This window comes from Phyllostomus discolor, chromosome 8 (assembly GCF_004126475.2).
Source record: "Phyllostomus discolor isolate MPI-MPIP mPhyDis1 chromosome 8, mPhyDis1.pri.v3, whole genome shotgun sequence".
NCBI classification, from domain to species: domain Eukaryota; kingdom Metazoa; phylum Chordata; class Mammalia; order Chiroptera; family Phyllostomidae; genus Phyllostomus; species Phyllostomus discolor.
In genome coordinates this window covers 45,618,470-45,634,577 of record NC_040910.2, presented here as the reverse complement: position 1 = coordinate 45,634,577, position 16,108 = coordinate 45,618,470, and the positions used below count along the sequence as shown (strand labels likewise).

At 49.5% G+C, this 16,108-nt stretch overlaps 1 protein-coding gene across 3 annotated transcripts in view; it reads right to left on the bottom strand.

Moving 5' to 3' along the window:
• The window catches only part of CACNA1A (calcium voltage-gated channel subunit alpha1 A), a 289,195-nt gene that overhangs the window by 84,073 nt on the left and 189,014 nt on the right, over window positions 1–16,108 (bottom strand). For all 3 annotated transcript variants that reach the window (XM_036032406.1, XM_036032405.1, XM_036032407.1), the window contains exons 9-12: window positions 9,103–9,206; window positions 7,941–8,056; window positions 6,570–6,626; window positions 5,455–5,547 (exon numbers count right to left, since the gene is read on the bottom strand). In XM_036032406.1, the coding sequence (XP_035888299.1) occupies window positions 5,455–5,547; window positions 6,570–6,626; window positions 7,941–8,056; window positions 9,103–9,206 (370 nt within the window). The remainder of the gene's footprint in view (window positions 1–5,454; window positions 5,548–6,569; window positions 6,627–7,940; window positions 8,057–9,102; window positions 9,207–16,108) is intronic.

Below are 16,108 nucleotides of genomic sequence, written 5' to 3'. Positions count from 1 at the left end.
AGGGACAGGGAGGGATGTTCTATCAGTATCGAGAGAGAGAGAGAGAGAGAGAGAGATCTCACAGTGGGCAAGAGCCCTGAGACCTCCACTCCTGATGGAGGCACACTGAAAACCTGGCTCCACCTGCAACTGGTGAGTGACCTTGGGCAAGTCACCTTGTACCTTAGGACTCTAGTGTCTCCATCTATAAACCGGCACAACCACACTCTCCCTTCACAGGGCTGTTGGAAGGAATCACTGGGTTACTACAGCTTAGTATGAGGCTGGCATTTCATGGTTATCAGGCCTAAAGTCCCCTATGGAGCCCCAAGAGCTGAAGTTAAGACAGTCTACATGCCAACTCACTGAGGAAGTCTTTCCTGATTACCAGGCTTTGAGACATACCCTGCCCCCGAAAGGCCTGCGGCTCACCGGGAAGGGAGAGGGAAGTGAATATTAACTGAACACCTACTATGTGCCGTCCCCCACACTAGCTGCATTCTGTCACCTGCATTGATTGCATTTCACATTCACTTTGACCCACGCTCCGCTTTTCTCTGCATTCCTGTGTCGACTTTTTCTCTGTGGTCTGGAATTGTAATTGTAGCCAATCCTCAGCTTTTAAAAATAATTTTAATAAAGTATTTTAAGAAGCCCAATATTTCCAAAATATTATAATTTCAATATGGAATCAACATACAAATATATTGTACTTGTGCAATACAGATTTTACATTCTTTTGAGGGGCCCAAAATTTCCAAATCTAGTATGTTATTAAGAAACTCATCTCAATTCAAGTCACATTCACAAGGAGTCAAGAGCCAGAGGAGGCCAGTACCAGTCTGGAAAGTTCTGTGGTGAGGACAGCAGTATGTCACCATCAAGGCTTAATCTGGGGATTTTTGGCAATATAGGTGCCCTTAAAATTCTCTGTAAATTGGGATAGGTGCTGCCCGAGTTGTGGGTTGAACTGTGTCCCTCCAAGAGGTGCTGAAGTCCTCACCCTGGTATGTGGGACTGTGACCTTATTTGGAAGTTCTTGGTGACTGACATCAAGCTGAGATGAGGTCAGACTGGATCAGAGGGACCCTAACTCCAATGAGCAGGCCCTTATAAGAGAAGAGACACAGCGACTCACAGGAGAAGACCCCATGATGAGAGAGGAAGAGGCTGGAAGGATGCACGATGCACATACAAGCAAACATTGCCAAGGACTGCTGACACCATGAGGCGCTAAGAGAAAAGTGTGGAGCGGAGTCTCCCCCGGAGCCTCCGGAGCTGCACAGACCCGCCACGCCGTGACGCTGGCCGGCCCTCCGGACCCCGGGCTGCGAGAGAATGACTCCCTGCTGTTTCAAGCCCAGTTTGTGGCACTTTGTGACGGGGCCCCAGGAAACGAACAGGCCACGTGGAACTTGCATCATTAAAACCTGATTTTTCTATAGAAAGTGTTGTGGTGGAAGCTTCCAGTCATGGCTCAGCATTTCCTTTAAACGACTGAAGTTCTGCAAGTTCATCAACTATAAATTAGGCTGCTTTACAATGTGTTTATCAACTGATTTAACGATTCACTGGAATTGTTACTATTATTATTCTATTTTTTTACAGGAATAAGTAAAGGTAAAGATAGTTCCAGAGGTCTCTTTCCAGGTGGTTTAGGAAACCACTGGCCGGAACGGGCCACTTCCTGTGCATTTCTGAGCTTCCAGGCCACAGTGCTGGGTGTTGGCGGGCTTGTCAGCAGCAGACCCAGTCCCTGGAGACCAAGTCACTGCCTGTGTTCCGGATGCGTGTAGAACGCTGAAAGCCACCTGCTTTCTTAACAGGTGCCCAGGACACCGGCAGGCCCCATGCAATCTGACAGCTTCGTACTCCAGTTCCTGATTGTCCTCTCATCACACGTTCACTAACACCAGCCTGAAACCTGGGTTCTCCAAGCAGCAAGTCTTCTTATGTCAGCCACAAGTTAACGAGCAGGGCCTCCCACAGACAAGCCCTCCATGCATATCTCTCATGGCTTCCTGGCTCACCCCCTGTGATGGGCTGAACTGTGTCCCACTGAGTCCCTGGGTTGAAGTCCTAACCCCCAGGACCTTGGAATGTGATGTATTTGGAGACAAGGCCTTGAAAGAGGTAACTAAATTGAAATGAGGTCATTAGGTTGGGCATTAAGCCAGTATGACTAATGTTCTTTTTTTAACATTAAAACAATTGATTTTTAGAGAGAGAGAAACATTGATTTGTTGTTCTGCTTATTTATGCATTCATTAGTTGATTCTTGCACATGCCCTGACTGGGGATTGAACCTGCGACCTTGGTGTATCCAGACAATGCTCTAACAAACTGAGCTACCCAGGCAGTGCAACTGGTGTCCTGATAAGAAGAGGAGATTAGGACAGACAAGTGATCACACAGAGGGAAGATGATGTGAAGGGAGAAGACGACCATCTTCAAGCCAAGGAGAGGGGCTTCAGGAGAAACCAACCCTGCCGATGCCTCGGTCTCAAACCTCCTGTCTCCAGAACTGTGAGAAAATAAGTATTTGTTGTTTAAACCAACCAGTCTGTGCTATTTTAGTATGGTGGCTCTTGAGAACTAACATACTCTCCCCATTCCATGTAAAGCCCAGTTTAGAAATACCTCCTTCCATTGCTTTTCCACCAGACAAATTCTTCCCTGCCCTGAATAGCCAAGAGATTCCTTATAATTAGTCTCCACTGTTTTTAAGTAACTTTAAGCTTACCTAATTATTTTTCTAATTTCAAAAGTACCACATGCCACTAATTTGCACATTCCAGAAAAATATCACCTAAAACAAGAAAATCCCTTCCAATCCTCCAATTTGCAAATCTTGTAAGTACCTCTTATGCTTGTGGACAAGAGAAGGGTACTGTAATAAATCTAACCAAAGGCAACCTCACAGGGTGATCTGATCATGAATTTCTACCTAGGCAGATCATGGAGAGTAGTCACACCCCAGGCACACAGCTTTAGTAAAAGGTTCAGCTCTGCCTTAAGCAAGCCCTGTGCACCCATTGTTTTTGTGCATCTAGGTTAACAGACCTTTGAGATACATCTTTCTCAGACTCCTTGGAGGCACGACCACCCTCAGAGGAGCACACAGTCTTGATAACTATCCTTTAATCCAATCCCCGTCTTGCCTTCTGTCACCTCCATGTAATTCTTCCTACTTTTCCTCCTTAATCTCAAATGGATGAAAGAAGCTGCAACCTGCCATTCTTCAAAGCACTTGGGATCTTGCTTCCTGACAATGTCATCAGTTTGGCTCAAATAAACTTTTATAAAAATTCTCTACCACTTTGGATGTGTTTTACACCAGCACACTCTTCAATACTGTCTTTAAAACAGATCATACATTTTACATTATGTTGTGCAACTCCCTTTTTCCAATGAAAACTATTATTTCAATCATCTTTCCATGCCAGTAGCAACCTTGTTCTTTTTCCTGGCTGCATAGCATTCCCCCCGCATGTCATTTCTTTAACTATCTTCCCATCTTTGAGCACGTGTGTTCTTTCTGGTTTTTATTTTTTTGAACACCAGAAACCATGCTGCTGAACAGAGCAGTGCACAGATCTTTTGCACGCATGAAGAAGTGCTTTGAAGTGGAAATCCTACGTCAAAGAACATAAGCATGTAGAATTAAACAATTACAAATTATTTAAACAAAGCCAAACCATACATAGCAAATGTCACTCATGCTAATGGTATATGACAATGTCCACTTCCTCACATCCTCACTGATACCAGGTAAGTGCCATTTTTTATCTTCTTTCAAATGACTGATGAAAAATAATATCTCCCTATTTATTAAGAGCAAGTATCTAGTCTTACTCATAGAGAAGATCCTGACTTGGGTGCCCTAGTTTTTTTCAGTGCCTGGCATTTAATAAATGTGATATGAACAAAAAAGGTTACCTATCAGAATATAACAAAACAGATGACAAGGCAGAGGCAACCTCATTGGGAAAGCGCAGTGCAGGCGTGACTGACCAAGCACACTGAGCACCAACGGGGCGCTGCAGCCCCTGAACTTGCCCGAGGGAGGGAGACAGATGCAGCCACAAGTGGGAACAGAACGAGTTCATCATTAAAGGAAAGAGCGTCTGGCTAGAGATTAAAAATGCAAATGAAAACAAGCTTTAAGGTATCATTACGAACCGACTTCACTGGGAAAGGAAATGAAATGGGTAACATGCAATGGTTGAGGGGGGAATCCGTGAATGGATGGGTTCTTGGCAGGTTTATAAATGGGTTCAGTGTTTTTGAAACTCAGAAGGGCTCTGTGAGTAATGAGTTGAAAAGCTGTTAATATCTTTGATCCTATAATTATCCCCAAGGAAACACGCCCAAGGGGGGGGGCAGTAATTGTACATAAATGTTCACAGCAGTGCTCCTCGCACGAGCAAACACTGGAAACGGCTCCAACGCTACACACCAGCCACTGGGAAGCAACCCCAGCGCAGCCCCCCTTGCGGAGCGCAGCACTCAGCAGCAAGGGGGCAAAGGAGGGTCGAATGAAACGAGCGAAGTGTAAGGGGGGGGCCAGTGTGTTAGAAAGGTGTATATATTGAATTCTCTCCCTCCCTTTCTTCTTCCCTCCCCCTTCTCCCGCCCTTTCTTCCTCTCTGCTCCAGATGCACAGTCCCCCCATCAGCCCAGATGCTTTCTGCCTTTGAGTTGTGTGGTATCTCCTCTGCCTGGATGCTCTCCAACCACCTCATTCATCCTTGGAATTTTAAAACCTTATTTCCAAAAATAAGATATTCTCCTTGGAGGTCAAAAGCAACACAGTCTCAATCAAGATGGGTTGGCAGGACAAGGGTAAGAGTCCCCTCCCACTTCAAATTCTGCCCTGTGTGATAACCAATGGTAACAGTCTGAGTGCAGCCTTTACATGCTTTTCTCTGCTGGCACTGTCATGGTGAACTCTTACCCAGCCTTCAGTTCTCTGCTTCAATGTCACCTCCTCCAGGAAGGATTCCCTGACCACACCCACTCCCAAGGCAGGCCAAGCTCAGAGTGTCTCCTCTGTAGTGCCATTATGGCAACAGGTTTAGTTGTTTAACCGTCTGTTTAATATCTCTGTCTTGCATCGAATGGCAAGCTCCACGTGGGAGGGATGTGGTCTCTGTCTTGTTCACAACTGGGCACCTAATAAGAGCAGCCCTTTAATGAATCCTGATGAATAATAATATTATCATGAATGATGAATGTATCATACCATCATGAATGATGAATGAGTAATGTCAGGCAACATTATTGGCAGTGTATTTTTCACCAGGCGCTGTTCTAAATGCTTACTGTGGACCATTCAGTCCAACGTCCCAACGACACTGGAAGACAGGCACTGTTGTTACTCCATCATCGGCCGTGGGCCCAGGACAGGCAACCTGGTGCGAAGCCTTCAGCTTCCGCCTCTGGGGCGATCAGCGATAAGCGGGAGGGACTCACCCACAGAGGCGATATCGGCCAGCTGATCTTCAGCCTCCTCGGGGTTGAGCAGGTCTGTCTTGCTCTTCTTTATGGTGGCTCTCCGCAGAGCTCCAACAATGGAAACATGGCAAGAGAAAAAGACGTGACCCTTTCTGCGATAGCAACGATATCGACCAAGTGTGTCCCCAGGGCGAGGCGCTCTGCCAGGAACATTCTAGGTGTCACTGGACTTAGCCCTCACGGCAATCCAGTTTGGTGGGAAGTAACAGTCTGCCCACTTCACGGACGTGCAGGCTGGGGCGCAGGGAGGTCACATGGCTTTGCTCAAGGGGGAAAGATAAGAATCAAGTCTCATTAGGACTACGTCTGGGATCTCACCACTGTGTCCCATCTGGGAGCCCTGAGACTGGACATACAGTGACCCCTATGAACACAGCCCACCCCGTGACTTTGGCATACCTGCCGGGTGGGCTGGGACTGTGGGTGCCCTCCCTCAGTGGGTCTCCACCCGCTCCCCCAGGAGCTCTCCAGGGCACAGTGAGCTGTGGCATCCATTTCCAACGAAGTGACTCGGACACTGCCCCCGCCTCACGGGGGATGGAGTTCCAGCTCTAACTCCCAGTATTTTCAATCAGAACGTGTCCTATCTAGCCAAGTTTCTGACACATGAGACAACTGTCCTTAAGAGTAAACTGGATTCTTGGTGAAATTATTATTATTAATTTTCTTAAATGTAGCAAACACAAAGGATGCTGACCCTGAGCTGGGCACTGTTCTAGGCATTCTATTCGGAAGAATCAATGTAACCCTCTCAAACAACCCAGTGAAGCAGGTGTTATTCCAGTTGTGCCCACTTTGCAGATGAGAAAGGAGGAGGCATGAGCAGCAGTAGGGCACGTGGTTCTGGCAGAAAGGGCAGGCCAGACGGCGCACACTCTGCCGAGGTCCTGAAACCCCTCAAGGGAGCAGACCGCTGCCGTTCCCCATGTCTCCCTGGCCCTGACCCAGTCTCACATTTGTTCTTGGCACCACCTGGACCCTGAACATCCACCCCATGAACACCCCTTAGGACCAAGAGGCCTGTTCCCCCATCTCCCCTGGGACCCACCCAGAGCCAGGCTCCGAGCAGTTACCATCAAAGGGATGCCTCTGCTCCCCGTCGGTTTCATCCTCGGCGAGGATCACCTCTTCTGAGGAGGAAGAGCACAGAGTTAAGCTCTAGTGTCTGGAGGACTCTCCTGGGGATGGGCTCCCTTGGGCCACCAAGGGGGAGGGCCTGCCCGGCCACCCCCTCTCCCCTCTTGTTCATGGCAGCAGCTCAATCAGCCAGAGCCACGTCGCTCAGTTATTTCAACTCCTGGCTGCACTTCAGCAAAGGTAGCAATAGCCAAATTATCCCCACCTCCCTCAAAATAAAAACCAGCATCGTAGCTTACCGTAGCTTGTAAGGCTGTGCCTGATCCAGTCCCTGCTACTTCCCTGCCTTCCCCTCCTCCTGCTCTCCCCTTCCCTTGGCTCCAGCCACACTGGCTTCCTCGCTATGACTCAACTCTGCTCCTAGCTCAGGGCCTTTGCATTTGCTCTTCCCTCTGCCTGGAACCCCCCTCCTCTAGACATCCACATGTTTCCTTCTTCACATCTTTCGCATCTCTGCTCAGATGTCAGCGCCTCACAGAGACCCTCTCTGATCACCCTGCCTCCTCTGACCATTTTTCTGCCTCCTACTCTGATTTAAAAAAAAATTACTTATTTATTTTTGAGAGAGAGGGAAGGGAGAGGGAGAGAAGCATGTGCACCCCAACCAGGGACTGAACCCATAACCCAGGCATGTGCCTTGACCAGGAGCCGAACCAGCAACCTTTCACTTTGTGGGATGACGGCCAACCAACTGAGTCACACTGGTGAGGGCTACCCTGATTTATTTTTGTTCTTAGCATTGAGCAGCACCCAACATTCTACGCCTTTCTTTTCTGCCTCTCTCACTAGAATGTAAGAGCCCCGTGGACAGGGGTTTGGTGTCTTGTTCACTGCAGCATCCTCAGTGCCCAGGGCAGTGGCCGGCACACGTGGGCGCCGCACAGTGTTTTCTGAGCACGTGCTCGCTGTGCGTCAGGCACTGCTCTCCCTGAGCGACTCAGCTCGGGTCATCTCACTGAGTTTCCAACAGCCCGATGAGGTGGGCACTGTCATTATCTTCAGCAGCTGGGGACACCGAGGCACAGGGAGGTGAGGTGCACTGCGAGGAGGTGACAGCGCTGCGATGTAAACCCCAGTCTGTTTCTGGAGCACGCAGCCACTGTGCAATGTCCTGTCCTGGCTTTATCGCAAAAGCTTTGTTATTACATTCTGGATTCTTGTTGCTAAAACCTGGGACTGCCAGTTCGGCTCTCTTTCTCTTCCCATCATTACGTGTCCCTCACCCATCTCCAAACGGCACGCGCGATCGTCTGTGTGCGCCACGGCCTGGAATGCCGGTTCCTGGGCCCTGGGTGAAAGGGCCTCACCTGCTTTCGAGATCCACTCCATGTACCCATTGAGCTCTCGTTCGATCTGCTGCTGCCGCCTCAGCTTCAGAAAAGCCCGCCGGTTTTCCACCCGCTCCCTTTCTTTGGCAAACTCCCTGCACAAGCACAGAAAGCACAAAAAAGCCAGGATTGGCTGTTTTAGAAATTTTAGGGAGTCTCTGTGTGTGTGTATTTGGAGGTTCAGAAATTTCTGGAGGGCAGAGGATTTCAACAACTGGAATCAGTCTTCTGGGAGGAAATCAGAATATTCTAGGAGTGGGTGTCTCTGCCAGCTTCCCACATTTCCTGCCAACTTCAAAACCGTAAGCCATGCCAGGGCATGCACTGCGGGCTGCACGCTCCAGGCTCATTCTTTGTGCTCCTGGCGACACGACATTTTCAGCCATTTTCAGTTAGGTCAACAACCATGAGCTGATGGTTTCTGCAGCAGCCTCACAGCCCAGATACATGTCCCTCCTCTTCCTGTTTGGAATGTGGGGTGACCATCTTGGGAGTGTGAGGCAGCTGCCTTGAGACTATGAGGCAGCCATAAAATTAAAGTCTCTGGTAAAGATGTCAAGAGTAGAAAACTAGAAGGAACTGGGGTCCCTAATGGCACCATGGAGCCCCCATACCAGTCCCCAGACTTCTTGTTGGTAAGAAAAATGAAACTCACTTATGAGTAAGCCAAAAAGTCAATCCTGGGGATGGAGAACTATATGTACCATGGAAACACATGCCTGACTGTAAGCTATAATTATACATTTGGAAACCCAACCTATTAGTTTTTCAACTATAGAAAATAAAGCTCTATAGAATTCTCTCATTGGTGGGTTGTGGGTCTGAAAATCTGGGAAAACCTTATGAGTGAGAGGTCTGCACTGGAAAGCAGCCCCCTTCCCCTGGGAGCAGGTGGCTCAATGCCAGGGACAAGCTGTGGTGAGTCAAGTCTGGGCTGGATATCGGCCCCTACGAGTCCCTCGGCTGGGTTCCCCCAACAGCGCCAACCTGCGCACCTGCACGTGGCTTGCTCACAGCTGCCTGGCTAACCCAAGGCAAGAAGCCTGTTCTCTGTCTGGAGAATGAAAACAAAGCTTTGATGGTCTCTTCCCAGGAAGGAGATGACAAGGGGGAGAGGGGTGGGAGAGTGGCGAAGACTTACCCGGACAGCACACCCAGTACGAGGTTCAGCATAAAAAAGGAGCCGATGATGATGAGGGGGATGAAGTACAACCAGTTCCAAGTGTTCCCTGAGGCGTCGTTGCTCTGTGGGTGGGAAGGAGGGAAGGAAGGCAGGTGAACACTGAGTGGGCCTCAGGTCTGACTAGACAGGTGGGGGTGGGGGGAGTTCTGGTGCTCTCGGGGTTCCATTTCCCAAATGTCTTTAATCTGTGGAGCCCTGGAGTCTGGCAGCCCAGGAGGTACATGTAGCACAGGACGGAGCAGTGGGGGGAACCCAGGGGCACCCCCGGAAGGACGAAGGCCCCTCCTAACCCTGTAGCCCTTGGAGGACCTGGTAACCAGCAGGACACTCAGGAGACTCCAAGAGGAGAATGAAAAACCAAAGCCCATCGAAATGAAGAAACGAGCCCCCCGCTCCTTCCTTTTTGACATGGTCACTCTCCCCTGAGAGGAGGGGCCTGATGGCAGGCGCTGACAGCTGGCTGAGACCACCAAGGCAGGTGGCAGGGCAGTGAGCCTTTTCCTCCTGTATCTTCAGCTTCCTCACTGTCAACCACAGAAATTCTGGAAGCGCCCAGATCAACTTTCAAGGGGGGAGAAGTCTACAAACAGAACATTCTTCTCTGATACGGAGGACAGAACACTGTAGCAAGAAGGAAGTTAGAAGAGGGGAGGAAGATCAAGGAGAGAGGGAGAGAGAGAGAGAGACAGACAGAGACAGAGAGAGAAAGACCCAGCACTGACAGAGTACTTGCTGTATACTAGGGAATTTTCTAAGCACATTGTTTGTATTTGCGCATTTAATCCTCATCATACCCCTAGGCTATCATCACACTCATTTTACAATTGAGGAAACTGAGGCCCAGAAAGATAAAATTGCCAGGCAAGGTCACAGGGCTAGACAGTGGACAGGGGACTTAATCAGGAAACTGGGCCCCAGAGCCTCTGGGCTTCACCTCTGTGCTAGGGAAGCCTCGGCACCCGCAGCCAGAGGAGGGGGCCTTCTGGTGGGCCACCAGCTCTGGGGCGTCTGCGGGATGTGCGGCTCCCACCCATGGTTTGAAAGCTCACCTTTAGAAGCGCACTCAGTGCTGCTGTTGCCCAGCAGAAAGGCTAACGAGAAAGACTAAGTGGTTCGCATCTCCGGCTTCAAGTAATTTCCACCTGGAGAACTTCCAAGTAACACGGATGTCCAGACCCCAGCCCTGGCCCTGAGAATTTGATAATTGGTCTCTGGTGGATCCTGAACATCCATATTAAAAAAAAATCAACTTTATTGAGGTACAATTTACACACAGTAAAGTGCACCCATGCCAAGTGTGTGCATTTCAGTGTGTTCTGACGAACGTTTCCAAGCTGGAACCACAGTTCCATCACCTCAAGACATGCCTCGTGGGTTTCGCAGTCCACTGCCACCTCCAGACCTGCACCCGGCTAACCTGCTCTCTGTCGGCAGAGGCCAGTTTTCTGCCTCTGGGGCTGCACGTGAATGACTCAGACTGCACACAGCCAGGGTGGCTTCCTGCACTCAGCACAATGCTTCTGTGACTCACTCAAGCTCGGCAGCCTGCACCGCAGGGTGTGCTGCAGCCTGCTCAGCCGTTCTCCTCACCAGGGGCGAGGGACGAGGGACGTGGGTTGTTCCCGGCTTGGGGCTACCATGCATCTCTCTCTGTCTCTCATCTTCCTTAAGTATTCTGATGGGCTGCCAGGGGTGGAGGTGAGACGCACTGATGCACCAGGGAAGCGCTTTCCATGGGGAGAAAGTGACTGTCTCCTCTCTTTCCTGGAGTAAATGTCTTTCTGCAGAAGTGTCCCTAGGCATTTTATATGTGGAATCCTGTTTTCAAGAGCTGCGGTGTAAAGGAAGCAAGATTATAGAAGGGGCAACCTTTCCATTGGATGCCCAGACCCTCCCCAATCTGTCTGGGGTTCCGGTTGGGGGGTGGAGGGGTTGGGGAGTTTGTGTGCATGCAGCGATGCACCTGGGTGCTCTCGTTGGTAGCTGCCAGGGAAGCCTGCCGCCAGCCCGACGGCACCACATCCCCCTGGAACTAACTAGGTGTAGGCTAATTTCCGTAAATTCAAAAAAGAAGACAGAGAAAGACCAACAATGCCAGACTGTTACTGAATCACCTCCCCAAATTCAGGTTCATGAACCTGTGCTAGGTACATGCGCTAGGAGACCAAAACGTAGAGACAGGGGTACTTGGCGATAGAGAAAGGTTTCTTCAATTCTGCCAAAGTGGAACTGGCAAGACAGGAAAGCAAGATCTCTCAAATTCATCCCCTCAAAAGCAAAAGTAGGCAGGTTTTTTGTTTTGTTTTGTTTTGTTTTGTTTTGTTGGCAGCTAGGGAGTAGGGGAGGGGGAGTTCCTGGGGAGGGGAGTTCAGGCAACTGAGAGAGAAGGCTGTGTTTCCTTAGAGATAAGGCCTTCAAGTATCGGATTCCTGGGTGTCAGCAGCTGGTCACAGCTTTCTTTTTTAAAAAAATACGTTTGCTGATTTTAGAAGGGGAGAGAGAGAGCGAGAGAGAGAGAAAGGGAGAGAGAGAAAGGGAGAGAGAGAGAGAGAGAAACATCGACTGGTTGCCTGCCATATGCGCCCCGACCGGGGATTCAGCCCACAACCTTTTGGCGTACAGGATGACGCTCCAACCAACTGAGCAACCAGGCCAGGGCTGGTCACAGCTTTGTTAAAGGCATTTACTCCTGCAAAACAAACTTACAAATTTTCATTGTGGGCCTGGAGTTATGGCCTGCTTGGCAAGGAAACAGTGTATCAGCAACACAAAATTATATTGTGAGAACAAGGGATGCTGAATTGAAGAATCAACAGATGCTGCAAAGTACCTCATAACGGTGCATCACTGGCATCTTTGAAGCAGAAGCTAAACATCTTGTGACTATCGCCATTGCTTAAGCTATCATTGTTTTGTACTTAACTGGCAATAGTTTTCTATTCTCTCAGCCAAAGTGTACTTTTTAAAAAAAATTAATCTACTTATTTTTAGAGAGAGGGGAAGAAAGGGAGGAAGAGAGGAAGAGAAACATTAATGTGTGGTTGCCTCTTGTGTGCCCCTGCTGGGGACCTGGCCCGTAACTCAGGCATGTGCCCTGACTGGGAATCAAACTGGCAGCCCTCTGGTTTGCAGGCTGGTGCTCAGTCCACTGAGCCCTACCAGCCAGGGGAAGAATTTTTTTTAATCCTCACCCGAGAATATGTTTTTATTGATGTGAGAGAGAAATGTTTGTCAACTGTCTCCCGTACATGACCTGACCGGGGATCGAACCTGCAACCTTTTGGTGTATGGGACGGCGCTTCAACCAACTGAACAGCCTGGCTAAGATGAGGGATAGAAGTTTTAATTGGTTCGCTATGTGGTATAGTTATATTCCTCTAGTTTTGGGAACATGGCGATGACTTCCAGTTATTTCCTGCTGAAAGAGGGGCAAAGTTCAGGGCGAGAGAGAGCATACGTTCTGCCTGATGTGGGAAAAGAGGTGTTGTAAAGCTTCCTGGAAGACACCAGTCCAGCAGTCATAATATGCTTTCTTGCCATCTCTGCAATCAGTTCTTTGGGGGCAAGGCTGCTGTGGCCCAGCCCACAGGTAACCTGCCCGAGTCCACATCCCAGAGGCCTGAGGCACGAGACGTGGCAGCTCTGGCTCCGGTTTAAAGGGGCTCTGTTTATAGTATTGTTTACATTTCCCCCCTTTTGAGTAACATCTTTCCTTGAAAGTGCTGCTGACCAATCATTACAGAGCAGTGCTAATCAGTAATTAAAAGTGTTAGTCCTCCGTCGCGGGTAAGTCTGTGGAGGACCCGGAGCCCTCGCGTGCTGCCAGGGCAGGGTGACGTGATGCGTGAGTTTCCTGTGGCTGCGGACAAAGCACCACAAGCTGGTGGCTCAGACGATGGGAATTTATTGCTTCACAGTCTGGAGGCCAGAAGTCCGAGCTCAAGGTGTCGGCAGGGCCGGTTCCTTCCGGGATCCTCGAGGGCGCATCTGGCAGGCCTGTCCCTGGCATCTGGGGGTTTGCCGGCACTCGTTCAGCTTGCAGAGGCATCTTCTGACCCATCAAGCTCCTCACTTAGGATGTGTGGGGCTTTCTCTACGCCTGTGTGTTTATTTTACTTCAGTAAGATGTGTTTTGTTTTTTTTTGAAGTAGGAGGTGGGCTTTCCCTGGGGTTTGCTCAGGAGCAGAATGGGAAACGTATTTCCAAAACGGGAAGACTGGAGCTGCCACAGCCCTCCTGCGACGGCAGCAGAAGAATGTGGGGACACAGCCTCCCTGCTGCGTTTCGTCGGTCTGGGGGCTCGGGGGGCGGGGAGCGTGCGCGAGTCTGGGTGCAGGCAGGAGGAAGGGGTTGGGAAACTTGCTCACTTGTCGAAATTAGTAACACTGGAAAGGGTGTGCTCTCAAGATCTCCTTGTCTTTCTTCCAAAAGCTTAAAAGAATTCCAGTGCCTGGAATGCTGCACCCCTTAGTGAGGTCACTACACGTTTCTGGTGCTGTGGCTGGGTGGCCCTTCCCAGTTTCACTGTGGTGGGATGAGGGCCATGTGATAAATGCTGGCCAATGAGGAGTGAGTGGAAATACCTGTGTTATTTTTGGACCAGAACCCTGAACTGTCAGTGTGAAACCTTCCAGGGCTCTCTTTCATTTTAGGACAGCAGGTGGCAAAGCTCTATGTGGTGGCTGCTCCATTAGCTGGGTCCCAAGCGACTAAGTTGAGCAGAGCCCCCTTCTCTACCACTTTCAACCTATGCTGGGTGGATAGTGAGAGCAGGAAAAGACATTCGCTGTTAAAATCAGACTCTGAGGATGTTTGTTACTGCAGCATAACCTAGCTTTCCTGACTGATACACCCAGATACTTCCCTAGTTTGCTTCTTCATCTCCTTCGGGTATTTCTCAAATGTCACTTTCTCATTGACCTTTATGTGGATCTCATAAGGCAGGTGGGGGGAAGGGACATCTTCTGTATGTCTGATGAAGAAGCTGGCACCCAAAAAGGTGAAGTTCAAGATTACAACAAGCTAGTCATTTCCATTCTCTGAGCCTCTACTTGGAGCCCAGTTTCCCCTAGATCTTGGCTTGGCTGATTCCTCCTTCTGCCTCAGCCTGCAGCCCCACCAAGCCCCCTCCCAACCTGTAACACAACCAGGCATGTTTCACACTGTGAATCGGTTGCTGATTTACACATTTACTTGTTTACAGCTCCTCTGCTCCTTAAAACACCAGCTGCCCAGTGCCCAGAACAACACTCAGCACACAGTAGGTGCTCACTAAGTGTCAGCTGCGTGGTGAATGCACATAATCCCGAGGTCACTGTGGGTAGATTGTTTAAATAATACCAATGGCAGGGAAAAGTACTTCCCCCATGTTCCGACGATCAGGCAGTTTTCCTGGGAGTGGAGAGGCAGGTGGGATACCCACAGTCGCTTCCGTAGAACCCTTCCGAGCTGACAAAACACCCTTGATCCTTATAACCACCACACCTAGTGGATGGGGAAACTGAGGCTGAGAGAGGCAGCACGACTGCCTGGTTCACAAGGGTGTGGATGGCAGGGCTGGGGCTAGACCAGTCCTTCCGGCCTGTAACTGGCTCTTTTCCTACTTCACCCCTTGGCTGCACTTACAGGGTCCTTTATGTTTATAATGACTGGCTTGTGAGAGCCGGCAAGGAGAGGGGAGGTGCCGGTTCGTTCCAGCACTGCCGGAGCCTAGTGTGGCGCCTGGCGCTTCGCAAGCGCTCAATAAATACTCGTCAAACAAATTAATGGCTGAGTCCCAGTAAAATCCTTAAGTGCCTTCTGTTTCATGGTTTATTTTCCTCTGATTTTTTTTTAGCATGGTTCATTCAGAAAAAATATAGAGGATGTAAAAAAAATACTCAGCTCAGGAGAACACCCGATTCCAGGCATAGGAAATGAAAGTGGGGTAGCTCTGACTGTGAAAGAGACAAAGGCCCACGGTGGCCACGAGGAAGGTCGCACGTCTCAGTCTGTACCTGTTATAGACCACACAATGCCTGCTGAATACGCTTCAAGTCCTCCTTTCCCCCTTTGCTCTCAAAGTTGTACCAGTCTGAACCATACATTATAGTGTCTCTCTGCCTATGAGATGTCTCACCGCCCCTGGCCGCATCCGTTCCCTCCAGCCCTTACTCCCTTCCAGCTACACGGCTGTCTTGCTGCGTCTCACAAATGCCAAGCTCACCCCAGCCTCAGGACTTTTGCACTGGATGTCGGCCTGGGTCTCTCTACCCTCACGTATGGCTCCCTTTCCCTCCTTCAGGTCCTAGAGGAAGAACTGTATGTAGCCTCTCACCTTGATGATCCACACCCCCTGCACCATTTTATTTTTCTCCTGAACTTTAATCATTTTCTAACACGGGAGTCAGCACCATACAGCCACCTGTTTTTGTCACACAGCCATGGCCACTCACTATGCATTCTCTCTGCAGCTGCTACTGTGCTACGGCAGAAGGAGGAGTAGCTGCCAACGAGACTGCGTGGCCCACAAAGCCAGAAATAGTCAAGATATTACCTGCCCTTTACATCTACAAATGAAAATGAATATATAAAAATATGCATTCCTTAATTATCTTATTGATTACTTGTTTCCCCCACTAAAATGTCCATTCCCCGCAAATGGGGATTTTTGTCACCTCTGCTCACTGCATATCCTCAGTGCCCAAGAGTGCCTGCGCACAGCACGCATCCAACAAGGGTGTGTTGTTGAGTGTGTGATCTACAGTGCCCCCAAATCTGACACTTTGAGACTGGCCAAAAAGAACATCTATGAATGAAAAAGGGTTTAGGGCAAAGATCAGCTTCAACCATTACTGGCCATCTGTCAAGGGACATATGTTTGTAATCACCAACTAAGCACCATTTTGTTGCCTTCTTAATTAACATCAGTGGAGAGAGGGAGAAAGAAAGAGAGAGTGAGAGTGAGAGAAACAGAGAAAAGCGC